The 17,846-nt window shown below is 41.7% G+C and overlaps 1 protein-coding gene across 5 annotated transcripts in view; it reads left to right on the top strand.

Annotated features, from left to right (window-relative positions):
- The window catches only part of hdac4 (histone deacetylase 4), a 197,475-nt gene that overhangs the window by 149,332 nt on the left and 30,297 nt on the right, over positions 1-17,846 (top strand). For all 5 annotated transcript variants that reach the window (XM_053627354.1, XM_053627353.1, XM_053627352.1 and 2 more), the window contains 6 exons: positions 4,495-4,704; positions 5,744-5,930; positions 6,865-6,998; positions 11,443-11,545; positions 12,326-12,372; positions 17,515-17,622. In XM_053627354.1, coding sequence (XP_053483329.1) covers positions 4,495-4,704; positions 5,744-5,930; positions 6,865-6,998; positions 11,443-11,545; positions 12,326-12,372; positions 17,515-17,622 — 789 coding nt within the window. The remainder of the gene's footprint in view (positions 1-4,494; positions 4,705-5,743; positions 5,931-6,864; positions 6,999-11,442; positions 11,546-12,325; positions 12,373-17,514; positions 17,623-17,846) is intronic.

The raw sequence follows: 17,846 nt of genomic DNA, 5'->3' as shown, positions 1-17,846 counted from the left end.
GTACAATCTGGAGAGGGCTGATGTCGTTACCGCTGCTTAGCCTCAGGATCTGAACACAAACACACGCGCGCACACACACACACACACACACACACACACACACACACACACACACACACACACACACACACACACGCAGGCTGGAGATGAGAGGTGGTTTCGTAAGCAGGCCGAGCTCCCAGGATAAGGAGAAGGCTTCACTAAACAGCTCTCTCCCTGGAAGTGGCGTTGTTTGCCGCTCGCTCTGCAGACGTTAGAGGAATGTAAGACCTCTGTGGCATTTCCCCTGTTTACGTGCACAGTTAGGAACTGCTGCAGGAAAGATATGTGCCCCACACGAGCATGCGAAGTGCTTGCAGTCAGGAAGACTTTGTCTCGTCCAGCTGTGTTTTCCTCATGTGTTACTAGTGTGTGTTTAGTTTGCACTTCACTATATACATATTAAACACATATCCCGTGTTTATCTGTTTCTACAGCATTCTGTGTATGCATTAGCTGTTGTTCTAGCTAGTTGCTCAGTGGGGGGGAAAAAACGTTACTACTTCGTTCTGAGATGTGTTTAATCTTTTGTTTTTCTTTTTTTTTTGCTGTCTTTCTACTTTTCCTTCACATTGTGCAAAGAGCAGCTTAATCACTGCTTACTCAGCCACGGTGACTTTCCACTTTAAATGAGTAAGAATGTGAGCAGAGTAGCTACGCACAGAGAGAGAACGAGAGAGAGAGGGAGGGAGGGGGTGCGGAAAGAAAGAAAATTGAAAAAAATCAAAGTTTGTTTGGAGAACTGAGGACAGGGATGCGGCATTGCCAAGCACTCTGACGTCAAAGATGTTCCCTTGGCTCAGAGCCACAATGCTGTGCTGTTGCCAGCGTTGGCTCCAGTTCCCATGTTTGTGTGTGTGTAGGGGTGTGTGTGTGTGTTTGTGTGTGTGATATTGCCGTGGCGATAGGGCAATAGGCAGTTTCTCCAGAAAGCAGGCAGATTCGAAGGGTGGAGTGTCAGCAGCCATAAAAGAACAAAAGCCTCCTGCATTTCTCCCCTCGTATCTCTGTCCTCCCTTCTTCTCTCCCGCTCTGCACTCTGTGTTATGACTTGCCCTTGTTTCAGTTTCTCAGCACAGGCGTAGTGTGTTATTGTGAGATCATGTTGCTGGCCTGCATGTGTGTGGAAGACCTTTCTCATGGTTTAGGTGTCTGAAGAGCGCCTGTGGCGAGTTTCACCTTTTTGCTCTTCAGTAACAGATCCTGCGCTGGTCCTGGAGCGAGTGCTGACGACTCTCACAGCCTGCTGACTCATCGGTCTTCAGCACTATTTGTGCTTCTCTGTAGTTCATTCTCTGTAATTGCTTCTCTGTAAATAACACTGTTGAGCGTTAGCGATGCTGACAAAGCCATCAGAAACGTTTCATGGAAATCATGTTCGCTTGAGCAAGAAAGAAGCTTTAAATCAGACCTGAACAATCGTAGTACAGACTTGGAGTCCAAGACGTGAGAGGGACGGTGTTCCTTTGTCCCGTGAATCAGATACATTCCGATCGTAGATGTCTATCAGGACACTTTCTGTTGTCTGCTCCTCTCCTCCAAGTGTGTTGGCAGTGGCAGTTGAGGCTCTGTGGTTAAGGCTAGAGAAGGTTAAGAGTTCAAATTCCAGCGCTGCCAAGCTTTCACTGTTGCGTAAGACCCTCAACTGCTCAGATATATCCTGTCTCAATTATACGTCACTTTGGATTATAGTGTCAGACAAATATGTAAATGTACTTGTGTTCAGATGGCCTGTGTCATCTTGTGGAAAGCATGTGTAAGCCTTAACATTCATAAATTGCTGGTTATGCAATAGGAGAGATCTAGCACGCTACTTTATAACCTTTGTGTGACACTCAATAAGCAGATCTGTGCGTGGCCGTAAAACAGTACACGTGACCGTGTAGAAGTTTCGTTCTCGGCTTTTAATTGCTTCAGCAAAACTTTTTCACGTGCTTTAAATAGCACGGAAATTATACGTAGTGAAGCAGAGATGGAAGCTCGGGTCTGACTTGGCGACCCGAGACTTGACTTGGACTTGAAGACAGAGACTCGTGAAAACCACGAGTCGTTCTGGTTTGACGTTCCTGATTACGTTCTGTCTTTACTACCCCACATGACACCATCAAACTCCATGTTTTTCTATTCATTCCTCATGCATTCATTCGTTCCCTATCAGTATGTGCTGCAGCAGCTAATATCACAACAATTCATCTCTAAACACAGCAAGCCAGCATTATTATATACACGCGTGATGCATCTGAAGGCGAGTGTTCAACAGCCGTTGGAAAAGTCCTGTTGTATAAATGAACACTAGCAATATAGCCAAGTCTTACCTTGTGATCATCTTTGTGTCATTTCATTTCAAAAGCAATCAATTCATCTAAAGGGAAGCTGTGGTGTTACACAGCTGTCAGGGGTTTGCTTGCTGTCCATTTTCAACAAGTACAAATGTTTCCATGTCCTTTTCATGGGTCGTCCCCCCCCCCCCCAGTAATTAGCTACCATATGCATATATTATCCAGGTTTACCAAGTTAAATTGCATCTATACACGAGGGGTTTGTTTATGCCGGCGCTCCCTGGAAGACTACCTTACGCATCATTACCCATTAGAACTACGGCATCTCCAACAGCTCAAAATACACAGCACGTAGGCATTTTGCACTAAATGACCAAAAAAAAGGTCATATCTTTTTAAACCTGAAGTTTCTATGAATTTTCTGTTTTCTTATAATTATAGGGAGAACTTTTGGATGAAGTGTAATTGTTTGAAAGTAATAGTTTTTTGATTAATGATTTAATTTGGAATTAATTATTTAAGTAAAACCTTGTGTGCTTTATTAGACCATTTTGATTAAATGAGCAAGACATTCTGTAGAAGTAATCAGTTTTAATATTTAAAAATGGATTTAGCCTCATATACTGTTAATTACAATAACTAGCTGAAAGAACAATTGCTAAAAATAGAACAAAGACTTGAGACTTGACTTGGACTCCACCTCAGAGATTTGAAACTTGACTTGGACTCTACCTCAAAAACTTGAGACTTGGCTTGGACTCCACCTCAGAGATTTGAAACTTGACTCAGGGACTTGTGAAAATGTCTGTAGTGAAGTAGCAAAATGCTTTTTACGTCTTAAGTTCAGTAAATAAACAGTTACTCTGCAGCAATCTGCATATCTTTCACTGTGATATTGCAACATTGTATAAAAGATTGTAAAATATCAGATTACATTCCGTCTGCTCTATAAATAGTTGGACATTATATAGGAGTTCAAAGTGCAGACTTTCAGTTGTCGTTTAAGGGTGTTTACATTCAACTTAGGCGAATGGCATAGGAATTACAGCACTTTTTACACGTAGTCCTACCTTTTTTAAAGGGACTTGAAAGTAATTGCACAATTGGCTGCTAAGCTGTTCCATGGCCAGGTTTGTTATTCCCTCCGTATATCATTTACAAAGACGCAGATAAACGGTTTAGATTTGACTTCAAGTGCAACATTTGCATGATGTGGCTGCTGACAAAAGCAGCAGGATGAATTCTGAAGTGTACATAAGGTCTGTATTATGTGCTCACATTCAGCCAAATGCTTTAAAACCCATTGGACGGCGCTTTACAGCGCAGATGAACGATGACCAGAGGCATACTTTGAAAGCAACCCAAGACTTTTTTTTAAGGCAAACAACTGGAATGCTCTGCAATGGCCAAGTCAGTCACCTGACCTGAATCCACTTGAGCATGCATTTCAGTTCCTGAAGGCAAAACGCCCTAAGCACAAGCAAGAACTAAAAACAGCTGCAGTAAAGGCCTGGCAGAGCATCGCCAGAGAAGAAACCCAGCGGCTGGTGATGTCTGTGGGTTCCAGACTTCAGGCAGCCATTGACTGCAAAGGATTTGCAACCAAGTATTAAAAATGTTGTACTTCCTACAGTGTTTGTTTGATTTGGATTTAAATGCACTTAAATTGAAGCTGAAAGTCTGCACTTTGAGCTCGTATTCATTATTTAATTTGAACTCCAGCTAGACAGGTAGACCGCTAAAATAACATGACATTTATCAAGGTCCAAATATGTATGGACCCGAGTATATATTAGATGTTATTCTAGAGCGTAGTACCACACCTGACGTCCTCAAAATACAGAACATTTAGCACGAGTGCTTTTTACTCTACATCAAAACATCCTCATATGAGTACAAAGTGCCTAAGAGTGCTGAAACCCTGTTAGAGTGGAATTTGTAAGCATTAGTACAGCAACAAAAACATTTTAAAAAGGAGTGCTCATTTCAGTGCTGAGTCATCGTTTATAGACCGTTAGTCAGACAGCCAGGGGAAGTTCATGGGTACGAGGACAGTGCAGAGAACAGGTTTCATGCATATGTTGAGGGATGGTGTGTCAATTCAAGCCATGCTAGTACTAAAAATAAAAAGGAGCTTTTCACTCATGCTGTATATGTTTCACTTTAATCTTTGTAGATTATGGCCACTAAACCAAATGAACCAGGCAGGCAGCACGAGAGTCACCCGGAGGAGACCGAGGAGGAGCTGAGGGAGCATCAGGCTCTGAACGACCCAGCTGAAGGCCTGCCACGCGGCATCACCATCAAACAGGAGCCTCCTGATCAACTGGAGGAGGAGCTGCAGCATCGAGAGAGACAGGCAGAGCACGAGCTGATCTTCAGACAGGTCAGACACTTGGGAGAAGTGCAGGTGGAAGAGCATTCCTACCAACTAAAGCTGAAATGTTGCCTTGTGTTTCAGTTGTTTGTAGGGAAGATGTACTGAGACATTAGTGATTCCATTTCATCTCAGTCTGCTTTTGGTATTCGAATATGTACCGCGCTGTATATCAGTTTTTGGCTTAGGCTTAAAAATAACTCAGACACCCACACAGTCACGAATGAACCTACAGACGCTCATGCACACACCATGTCTCAGCACGCCCCCGCTCCACTGAGGCCACTAGCTTTGACTGAGTGTTTCACTCAGCAGGAGTGAGCTGAGCTTTAGGAGCCATGAAGTGTGTGTCTGCAGTGTCCATCTCTCTGCCATCACACACACACAGTGTTTTACACAGCCTTTCAGGTTAGCGACAGCAGAGGGCGGCATTCTGGGTAACGTACATCTGTATGCCAAAGTAGGCTTCCATTATTCAGGGTTGATGTGCAGGTCTGGAAAGTAGTGAAAAGTTTTTGGAATTAAAAGTGTGCATGTACTTTTCACATACTAAGGTATGTTAACTTCAGGTTTTAGTAGGTTTCTAGTAGGCCTAATAGTTCTTCAGTTTTCATGTTTTCCTCTTTTTACAACACAATCAATGGAAAAAAATAGTAAGGCTGAACATTGAAGCTGTGGGTGGTTTTTTAGGTCGTGATGCCCTGGGACTCTACATGTATTTTTTTTTTTTAAAAAACAACAATCTTTTTGGGTTATCGACATTTGTAAAAGGGCAATAATGCTTGTATTTCACACAAAATATTTAGAATGATCATTTGTATATAACACATAAATCTTCCTTATTGGACACGCGTTTGACTTTTTTGCTTGCTTATCACTGCTTGAACCTGTTGGGACCAATGTTTGTAAATATCGCCACCTTCTGGTAGTGTTTTGTAACTGCAGGTTTATTCAAGAATCACAATTTTTCATTAAATGCTTTTCTGACTTTTCTGGTCTTTGCTCTGAAATCCCAATATGACTGTGTTTTCTCCCTGTCTCTGAGCAGCAGGCACTGCTTTTGGAACAGCAGAGAATCCATCAGCTAAGAAACTACCAGGCATCGATGGAGGCCGCCGGCCTGTCCGTCACTTTACCAGGGCACCGCCCCCTGTCCAGAGCTCAGTCCTCGCCAGCCTCTGCCACATTCCCGATTGTAGTGCAGGAGCCTCCGGCTAAGCCACGTTTCACTACCGGTCAGTAGCACCACCACATTTACATGGTCATTCAATACGGATCCAGCGAAGCCAACAGCAGCACAGGCTCACGCAAGCTGCTCTGGGCTGATCTGATTAGAAGCAACCTGAAATCAAACTCAAGAGGGGAAAAAAATAACAAATTGTTAATACTGTCATGTTAAACCTTCCTTTCCCACAGCTGTATCATCATCCACGTCTGACTCAATGTTAGTTTTGGTTGGTGCACTTAGAGGGTGCGCTTAGACTCAGTGCTGCCACCCTGTGGTGGTGGTGTTGAAATATTTGCAATTGTTTTAGTAATTACTTTAATTCATTTGAATCATTTTTGCAGTTTATTTATCAGTTACAGATATATACAGTTATTCCCATTGGAATACATAAACAAATATTTCACTAATTTGTTTGCAGTTGCACATATTAGAACATTGTAAGTCCATCTCTCGCTCTCTGTCTCTCGCTCTCTCTTTTTTTTTCTCTCTCTCTCTCTCTCTCTCTCTCTTTCTTTCTCTCTCCCTTACTCTCTAACTCTGTTCTCTCTGTGAGTTATTATGATTAATGGGTTATTCCTAAAGTAATCTTATTCTCGACTGTCTCTGCGTTTGTGTCACACTCTCAAAACATGCTGAAAGGACAAACATGTCTTTACAGGTCTTTACAGATATCCATCATAAAAATAAAAATAAAAGATCTGTCCATCCGTCGTGATGAGAAAGTGTGTGAGAGTGTGTGTCCATATTTCCGTTCAAATTTACTATAATACGTTGTAGTGTTCATGATGGTTGTATTAATACAGTTCATTTAACAAGTTGGTTTATTTACATGGTTAATTTTATGTTGCTGTTATTACAGTGGTACATTTTTAAGTGTCGGGTTTGATGATGATTGTTCTCTGTGTGTGTGTGTGTGTGTGTGTGTGTGTGTGTGCTCACAGGGCTGGTGTATGACACTCTAATGCAGAAGCACCAGTGTATGTGTGGCAACACTAACACCCACCCAGAGCACGCGGGCCGAATCCAGAGTATCTGGTCCAGACTGCAGGAGACCGGACTGCGCAGCAAGTGTGAGGTAATAAACTTAGGATCCACAATAAAATCATCAGATTAGTCCACAAACCCCTTCTCGCGGATTTATGAAGGTCGTAAACTAACAAGGAAAAATGTTTTTGTCAGGAAATAGTATTCGTACTAAATTTGTGGGCATCCAAGGTTCAAACTGTGAGTCACAGTTGTTGTCTCATGAACGTTTGCATGTTCTCCTCGTGGGTTTCCTCAAGGATCTCCGCTTTCCTCCAACCTCTCAGTAACATGCCAGTAGTACGATGCTCTTCATTGCCCCTAGGTGCGGGAGAGTAGTGTGTTCCCAGGATCGACTCCTGATTCTATATGCTATACAGATGCTATACTGTAGCTGCATGAAGGAATAATACAGAAGCCATCGCTCTGGTGTTTGTCAGTGCAGTGTTTTTTTCTTGTCTCTAGAGGGTGCTATAAAGCCACACTCACAGCTGAAACACAGGTCAAAAGTCTTTCAGTACATCCCAGTATTCATACTGGAGTTCCAGTACTGGTCAAGGAGTGACACATAATGACTGTGTTGGTTTGTTTGATCTGGATTTGTTTTTGAGGGTAAAAGTGTAGGGGCTTCTGTGTGATATGGCAGAAACATAATGCTTAACAAGACATTTATCTGATACACAATACGCATCATGATGTATAGGTTTGCTTAAAAAATCCCCACAACACAGTAATGTTACATTTTTAAAAAACTGAAAAAGTTTATTTAATATTTACAAAAATGAACTGTTTAACATGGAAAAGGAGGAAAATAAAGCAGACAGCCACACGAAGCTGTGTGTCAAAGTGATTTCATAACAAGTAAAGGAGTTCTTCGGCACAACGTGAAGCGGAGTTCCTAAAACCATTTTACCCAGGATAAAATCACTGGAACACATGACCTCGAGTGGATTATTGCTTTGATAAAATGGCACAAAAAATAAAATAAATAATAGATAAAATAATAATAATAATAGATCAAATCAAGTGTTGAGTAAATAACTCGCTTTATTGCTGATAGTTGCATTAAAGAACTTTTCTGTCACACAATATAGTGTGTAAACACTAAGCGACATAAGTCAAAGATTAAGCTATTTCATGGACAGAATAGCTTAAGTGTAAAAATTCTGTTGGTTTAAAAGCTGGTGCAGTAATACAGAGTTCACTTATTGTGATGCGATCACAGTTGTGTGTATTTCAAGGATTTTACAACGGCTTCAAACATGGCGTAGCCAATCGGATTTTAGAATCGGGACTATTTATTTTGTAAATTAATATTGTACAGTTTTATAGATTTAGTATGACATTTTGACATCAAATCGGTCACGTTTTTAAATAAAGACTGTGATAAAATGTGAGACAGAGATATTGCCTTACCAGCAACATAGTGTATCACTGTTTATTTTTTTTAAACATATTGCCCAGAACTAATCCTGTTGCTTGTTCATTTTTTGGGGTGAACCACCAACAGGAAGCTATTTATTCTCCGATAAAGAAAAACAATGCATAGTCTTTGGGTTATTTTAATCTCATCAGATCTTCCATGATGAGTTTTCCTTTCACAGAGGAGCTTTAATCATTCAGTCATGAAAAGGCAGAAAATGAGCCCTGTTGCACAGAGCACTTTTATAGCCCCGAGTCCAGCGTGGCGAGACTCGGTGTTAGCGAGGACACCTGCAGTGGATCATTCCTCCTCTCTGGCATCATGCACACCACTGAAGTGCGGTGACTAAGCCCAAACCGAAGTTTAATAGCTCTAACTGGGTCTAATCTCTCCCACCACGCTCTTCTCCTCCTCTGGGCTCCATTGCGTCACGGCTATTAGAGCCAGTCGCATAGCTGCCGTCTCTGTTTTCCTACAAACAAACAAGTAAACAAGGCACAGCAGCATTAGCGAATCTCTCTCCTTCTCCCACCCTCTTTCTCTCTCTCTCCTCCTGCCTGTCTGTCTCTTTCTGCATGCTATGGGAAGTGGGTGTAGTTAGCTCTTCTGTGAGATTGTTTATTGTTCTGGGAGATGGGAACACAGAATTGGGCTTCAATTAAAGGCAGTCACGACTCTAATACCCCCTAATCTACAGCAGGGGGGCCCTTAAAGACAGTGGAGCCATTTCAGGCTGCTGCCAGCCTCAGCCGGGGCCCCTGAGGGGCCCCTTTTAACTGCATGTGCTGTTAAACCCAAGAGCTAACCCACCCTCTGCTGCTGCAGGTGTCACCATAGCTTACACACACACACACGTGTGTGCGCAGGTGAGCGGCTCTAGCTCACTCAGACTCCTCAGAGAACCCCTCATGGTCTGGCCGAGTGCCACAGCTCACGTTATTGCACAGCCGCAGCTTTCCTGCCCCAAGCTTTGTTCTGGTGCCGAGCACGTCCAGGCTGAAACCTGATGCTGTGTTCTTACACCTACTGCAGACTCCAGCACAGACCTTAAGGGAGAAACAAGACACGGTTTTGATGTCATGATAATGTCCACAACATTAATATTTTTATTAAACGATGCATTTAGTGGATGCCATGTAGTAGTTATAACTATAACAAGATGCAGTCCAAACATACACATTCACACGAGCGAGTTACACGAGAGACTTTTTGTGATGTAGTTTCTAAAATCTCACTAGTTAACCTCAAATTCAATAACGCATTAATCTCTGCTACTTCCTTCTATACTTCATTTTTTTCTTAATGTCTTTATACACGTTTAATGAGAGGTGGTCACTGTATAAAATGAAACCACGGTTATCAGTTTTTCTTCCGTTTTGCTCATCACACGGTAAATGAGAAGTGAATGCAGGTAGGAGTTAAATGTGCGAGTGGGAAAGTTTAGAAGTAGGGACCACACACTCCATAGTATTGGTCCGAGGGATCGTTCGAGCCAGTCGTTTGGATTTTTATTGCTCCATAACGGCATGCGTAATTTGCGTAGAATTGAAAAACATTTCGATTCAGATGTCGATTGAACCTTGACCTGTTGCTTTGTCGATCTTAGGGGTAAGGGTCTTGCTCAAGGGTGCAACATTGGCAGTACGAGTCCATCCTGGGATTCGAACTCTAATCAGTCCCTCCAGTATTTTGCGGTAGAAGAAATGAAACCAAAATCAAGGAAACTCTGCAGTATTCAGAGGAGCTTGCCATTTTCCAGAAGTACCGCAGATTTTCTGCGGATTCGGGCCAAGACGTGTCACGTGACATCATCACAACGTGCATTCAGCGAAAGCCCTCTTCGATTCACGTGCGTCGAACATGAGTATAGCTAAAATGCCTCATTTACCAACAGACATCACTGCGGAAGACCGAGCAAAACAATTCAGCTCAATTGCAATTTTGTGAAAGTAGCTTTCTGAAGAAGAAAAAAGCACAATTTTTATTTATTTTTTTTGTAAAAAGTCGCATCACAAATTTGGAAAAAAGCAGCACTGTATGCATCGGGTTGTACCGCGGCTTTTTTTGTTCCAAAATTTGCTGGAAGGTTGAAATATTTCTTCAGCTGTCTAACAGAGCCCTGCAGGTTTTGTGCCAGAATAGATTAGTATTTGATTATCCATGGGCTCTCAATGATTCCCGCTATTTTGACTAGAGTCCCAGTCCTAGCTGAAGCAGCTGCATAGCATTATGCTGCCATCACCATGCTTCACCGTGGGTATGTTGTTCTGTGGGTTATCTTGTTTTTGCATCAAACACATATTTTAGAATTATAAAAAAAAAAAAAAAATTAAAAATTTTTTTTTAAGTTCTACCTTGGTCTTAGATCAGTGTTGTTTTTTTGTGTTTGGTTTCCCCCCCTTAAAAAGGGCTCGCTATTTTATTTATTTTAAATTTTTTTATGGAAGAGTGGAATACAATTGCCAAATCGAGATGTGTTCAGTTGGTAGACTCTTACTCAAAAATACCGAGTGCTGTATTACAAGCAAAAAGTACTTTTAAAAAAGAATTAGTTACGGTGTGTGGACACTTGTGCAGCCTGGTTATGGTGAATGTTTTTTTTTTTTATTTCCTTTCTCTAAAATGCTTCTAATTGTTTTTGACTTGAATTTTGTTGCCTCTATCACATTAAAGATGGAAAAAGTCTAACAAATTTTTTTTTTTTTAAAGCCACAGGGAAGTCAAGCATTTTTGACTGCAACAATCACAAAAAAACCCTGTACGGACTGATACTCTACAGTACCACACCTCTGACACTGATCTTTTTGTACCTTTCTGTCGTTCCCCCTCTTAAAGGTGCAGTTTGTCATTTGTAGAATTGCTCTCAGACTTGTAGTCATCATATACGGATACGAGAGAGAAGCTTTGAAGAGAGGAGGGGTGGATTTTAAGGAGGGGACAAGGTTTTAATCGTAGTTGCACTTCACCTCGTGGGCAACAGTGGGGCTCTGAAAAATACAGACTGCTGTTTTGAGTAAATCATATTTGTAAGACGGTTCAAACTGACGCCAGTTGTGTATGTGTGTATATACAGTGTATCCGGGGCAGGAAGGCCACACTGGAGGAGCTGCAGACGGTCCACTCTGAAGCTCACGTGCTGCTCTACGGGACCAACCCACTGAGACAGAAATTAGACAGTAAGACACACACTCACACATATAAATATCTGTATACACATGTTTTAATGATAATGCCTTTTAATGATTCCTTCTCTCAGTGAGTGTACGCGACCAATCAGCATTACCTCCCACCCACACCCTCACACATGTGTGTGTGTGTGTGTGTCTCTCTCTCTCTCTCTCTCTCTCTCTCTCTCTCTCTCACTCACACACACACGCACCACTTCCCCACTACTGACACTGCAGCTGCTGTAGTATTAGGCCTGTTTTCAGCTCTTCACACTAGACCCAGTTCCTCCCCAAAGCTGGTTTTTCCCAAACAGCACCGTTTCCCCCTTTTGGCTTTCATCAGATTTGAATGTGCCCCAGAGCTGTCCGTCAAGACCACCAGGGAGCCTCACACAGTTTTCCATGACTTCAGCCACTGCTATGCTTTTCATTCAGTGATCAAATAGCGTTCAGCAATTAAACACACCTCCCATGTGGTTTATCATTAGGTTCTGTTCTGCAATTGATCAACACACAGACACACAGTGAAGCTCACTCCACACACACACACACTCTCTCTCTCTCTCTCTCTCTCTCTCTCTCTCTCTCTCTCTCTCTCTCTCTCTCTCTGTTCACTGCGTGAGCTCAGTGAGAGAACTCTACCTGTCAATCTCATTTTTCACAGGATCAGACAGACAGTTGGGGGCAACACTCACATTACCCACTTGATGAAATCTGTACTTTGGAAGACCTAAGGGGGTTCTAAAGGGTGATCATCACCTCTTTCTTTCTTTCTCTTCTTCTCTGCAGGCTCTGTGACACCCATGTTTGTGAGGTTGCCCTGTGGGGGCATCGGGGTAAGTTTTTTTTTCTCTCTCTCTCTGCTTCTCTTATTCGCGTGTGTAAATAATGGGACTGTTTGTTCTCCAGCGAGCCCCCCCACCCCCGAAACTCTAGCGGCAACAAAAACTGTTGCTGTGCTTTCTGTAGAGCGGGTAATTGTGTCCAGATGTTTTCTATAAACAAGCTGTGTGTGTGTGTGTGTGTGTGAATGCAGTGGAAGGAGGGCTAATCTTTTGTGTTATGAAATATTGTGTGTGTGCTGAGACGAGGTGTGTATCTGTGTTGCACTGTGCCTGATATTTCGAGTGTGTGTGATCTGTTGGATGAACGGATGGCCGCTTCTCCAATGCCGAGTGAGCAGAGCTGTGTCTGTTCTGCAGTCCAGAAACTCTGTGTATTTTTGATGGCTGTTTCTTTCCATGTCTAAATGAATAGGCCAGTGTGTGTTTGTTTGTTTGTTTGTTTGTTTGTTTGTTTTTATCTAAACTCCATCCACCACATCTGTAGTGTTTATGAATAACCACACACAAGGATTTCAACACCTTCCCCTGTACTTGGACAAAATGCAAAACTCACTCATAAGGTAAATATATTTGGAGGTTTAGTATGGGGTCTTAGTTGTATTTATATGATATTGTGTTATTTATACACACATATGTGTGTGTATATGTGTATGTATGTGGATAGATATATATATACATATACACAGATATACATACATATAACATTTTTGGAAGGAGTTTCCAGTGTCAAAGCTTCAAGTCAGACTTGAAGCTGTAACTATAGGTTTTGTGATACAATGCCATCTTCAGGACAGAGGGCTTTGCACTTTGTGATATGTTTTGTTGAACTATAAACTGTAACTATTAACTGGTTTAAAAAAAAAAACCAAACAAACAGTACAATGGTTTATTCTTTAATAATTAAAAATCTGGCAAATTGCAGTGGTATAAGAAGAATAAAGTACCTCAGGATGTGCCGTTTATTATTTTTCCTGTAATTGCGCACCCGGTATATGTTATTCCTTATTTATTTAGCAAATTATACAGTTACATTTTCCAAAGTGTGTGTAAAACACAGAAGCTATTTAAAAAAACATGCATTTTGTATAAATGTTTATTGATGAGCTTACTATCTGCCCAGTAGTCCTGTAGTTATAAGTAGAGATAGCACAATACCACTTTTTCCTGCACTGATACTGAAAACTGAGTCTCGGCCAAAACCGATACCATCCAATTTCTTTTTTTTTACTGCTCAGCTTTAAAATGTTACAAAAAAAAAAAAAGCCCTTCCCGGTTACACTCATTCCCACAAAAATCTGTTACACTATAAATATAATCAAAATCAAAACAGTCAAGTCTCTTTATATGTAAACACATCTTTATAGTGCAAAAATACATTTCTTCCAAATCCAATTGCAATCTGAGCCATTCATTACGGTATCCAATATCCAATATGTTTTCTCCACTATCTGATCCACCGTTTTTTGCCGGTATTGACCCGATTTTTTTTTTTTATACTATGTCTCTAGCTCTAAGCTAATGTACTGAAAATCTTTTTCGTGGTAATCACATATAAACTGCAGACAAGCTGGATAGAGATTCATTTGAAAAGCGAATGAGTTAGTTTACTTTCATCAGTGTCCCTCTTGTAGAATGTGCATGTATAGTATTTATTACTGAGCCGTAGCTGTGGGTTGTGAGTGCTGGAGTAATGAAGGTGCGTATGTGATGTGGCTGAGGGGGGGGTGTAGGTTAACCCCCATCAGCGCTGTTTGCCGGGTGATGAATAGCAGGCGGGCCTGGCAGGCTGCAGCAGTAGACCCGGTGCAGCTTGGTGAGAAACAGAAGGTCTCTGGACCCTTTTATGGAAATGGAACAAAATTGTTGTCTTCCTGCATAGCCTCCGCTCTGGAAATTAGCCTGTCAGAGTCGGGAGAGACTGCCTTTCTTCATTCCAACACCAACACCCCACCCCACCCCACCCCCAGCCCAAATCTCAATTAAGAGGCTCTTTTTCCTCTCACACACTATTTTGTTGCCATGTGTTTACTCAGACATGTACATGATACACATCTCTCCACTCGCAATTCAGACATATACATCAGACATGTACATAATACACATCCCTCCACTCGCAATTCTGACATATACATCAGACATGTACATAATACACATCCCTCCACTCGCAATTCAGACATATACATCAGACATGTACATAATACACATCTCTCCACTCGCAATTCTGACACAAACATCAGACATGTACATAATACACATCCCTCCACTCGCAATTCTGACACATACATCAGACATGTACATAATACACATCTCTCCACTCTCAGTTCTGACATATACATCAGACATGTACATAATACACATCTCTCCACTCGCAATTCTGACACATACATCAGACATGTACATAATACACATCCCTCCACTCGCAATTCTGACACATACATCAGACATGTACATATTACACATCCCTCCACTCGCAATTCTGACACATACATCAGACATGTACATAATACACATCTCTCCACTCGCAATTCTGACACAAACATCAGACATGTACATAATACACATCTCTATACTCGCAATTCTGACATATACATCAGACATGTACATAATACACATCCCTCCACTCGCAATTCTGACATATACATCAGACATGTACATAATACACATCCCTCCACTCGCAATTCTGACATATACATCAGACATGTACATAATACACATCCCTCCACTCGCAATTCAGACATGTACATCAGACATGTACATAATACACATCCCTCCACTCGCAATTCTGACACAAACATCAGACATGTACATAATACACATCCCTCCACTCGCAATTCTGACCCATACATCAGACATGTACATAATACACATCTCTCCACTCTCAGTTCTGACATATACATCAGACATGTACATAATACACATCTCTCCACTCGCAATTCTGACACAAACATCAGACATGTACATAATACACATCCCTCCACTCGCAATTCTGACAAACATCAGACATGTACATAATACACATCTCTCCACTCGCAATTCTGTACGATCTGTCACTGTTTCATGCTGTGCTTGCTAATATATCTAGTCCCTTTTATTCATCCACACTGTCTTTCCCTTGACCTCGCACTCAGTTTCTGCTCTCTTACTTGTTTTTTTTTTTTTTAAGCTATAATTTCACCACAGGCTTGTAATTCGTGACAGAGTCGTTCTTGGCCTGGCTTGAAAGAGTACTTTTTTTTACACTGCCCTTGAGCGCTCATGCTATTGCAGTGAAATTCATAAATTGCTAGCGAATATGTATGCACAAAGAGATCCCCAGGGATTTATCCCGCGAACCCTCAGCCTCTCGGTTCACGGTTTGTCCCCTGCTCTGAGAGTTCAACCTCCCTGACGTGCACACAACACGAGGAGATCATTGCTCTCTGTACATGCTAAACCAATGCTGAAATAAGTGTTCACTCTCTTCTCTTTAGTAGAAGACGTTAAGCTAAATAAAGCAGCTGATGTAATGGAAGGTTGTCTTTGACGGCGGTCGGTTGTAATGTTGCTCTGGGCCGAGGACACCTGCTCCAGAGCTGACTCCAAGTGAGCGTGAACAAGTCCCTGGGCTTTAAGTTGGAGGTGCATTTAGTATGTGCACGTGTCCCATTTCTGTATGTTGTGTATGGTGTGTGTATGTGTGGGTTCATGGGCCAGGGCCAGGCTGAAGTAATTGCAGGCGTGTGTTGGAATAATGAGTAGTGACTGATGAATGAGTGTTCTCTGTGTCCACACTTGGATGACACACACATATACACACACACAGTCTTCCTGCCAGGTTTTTTCCCCGCTAATGTTTACCCTGCATGGCACTGAATAAATGCTCCTCTCACCTGTCGTGTTCTCTTCTATACCACTTTCCGATTCTCAGGAGAAGCTAGCGTTTTCAGAAGATTCAAACCTGGGACGCTTACACATTTGCGTTTCAAACATGCAGCTTTTAAGCAGGTATTTAGCAGGATGCGTACGTTCCCGTTTGTCACCCAGGATATGATGCATAGCTCATGCATGCATGGATTATAACAGTCGCGTCTATTGGATTTTAGACTTTACACTGCATTCTCAGCGTAACCGAATTAACGAATGAATCGGCAAATAATCCTGTATTTTAGTTTTTGAATCGCTCCATTTTCCCAACCCATTGCAGCTCTACGCCGCTAATGCTTAAACAATCTTGCCTCAAATATCAGAATTGGGGAAAATGTCATCTCAGTGATTTTTTACCCTGGTTCCAGGCAAGGCTGGTTTGAATATTTCATAACTCCTTATATTTCAGTCGATTATTTTCAGTGTCCACGTGAGACACTTTTGTTTTGAGAAGAATCTATAAATTTATTGTTATTATGTGGTGAACCTGTAGTATATTTTGTTCACAATATTAAACCTCACTTTGTAGCATTTCTTTTATTTAGTTAGTTTTTGCATTGTTTATGATTCAGAAATAAAAAGTCTTTTCAGTCATCATTTTTCTTCTTCTTCTTCTTTTTTTTTTTTTCTCCAAAAGAATCTGCAAATCGAATCAAATTGAATCGAATCATGAAGCCACTATTGTTAATCGAATCAAATCGTGACCGGCGTGTATCGTTACACCCATAAAATTTCTAGATTATTCGGCCGATTTTCTAGCGTAACTCAAATAACCACTCTGTACAACCGTGTTAAGGAGATAAGCATCTCGGAACGCGCAAAACGTCGAACCTTGAGGCAGACGCTTGGGCAGGACGTTGAGGCAGACGAGAGGACGCAAATTTCTCCGCTTGCTTTTTGAGCACTAAAGCCGTCTAACAGGCGTCGAAGTGACGAAGCTGGGGTTTACACGTCGCAGTGTGTAAGCAAGGCCTGACTTGTGTTGTGCTTGAATGTTAGTCAGCAGTGTTTACTGTGGCATAAACCCAAGCAAATATCACACCTCAGTTCTCTGTGCTGTAGACTCAAGTGTGTTTTTGTCCCAGTCTTGGATTGTTTAAGTATCAATATGCTTTCAAAGGCTGCTTAGCTTAACCCGTGTATCATTTAACGAAAGGAAACAATCGCTTTCTTTTCATCAAACCGCTGTGCAGTGCTGATGTTTATGCACGCTTGATTGTGTTTGTGCAGGTGGACAGTGACACTATCTGGAACGAGGTACACTCGTCTAGCGCGGCTCGTCTGGCCGTCGGCTCCGTGGTGGAACTTGTGTTTAAAGTGGCGTCTGGAGAACTGAAGGTAACGCCGTCCTTATCTTCACTTTATTACTTGTCGCAACAAGCGTCACTGTTCACTGTGTGTGTTTATAATCCGCATTTGAACGATTAAATCTTCACATACTCCCTTTTAGTCAGTTCATGCAAATCTGTTGAAATGTAGATTCTTCTTTAAAAATAAAATCTTTAAAATTTAAAACTTTTCTTGCGGCATGGCGTAAGAAAGCTGGTTTAACGTGACAGGTC

This window comes from Ictalurus furcatus, chromosome 6 (assembly GCF_023375685.1).
Source record: "Ictalurus furcatus strain D&B chromosome 6, Billie_1.0, whole genome shotgun sequence".
Taxonomy (NCBI): domain Eukaryota; kingdom Metazoa; phylum Chordata; class Actinopteri; order Siluriformes; family Ictaluridae; genus Ictalurus; species Ictalurus furcatus.
Note: the sequence above shows the minus strand (reverse complement) of the source record. Positions and strands in the feature narration are given on the sequence as shown.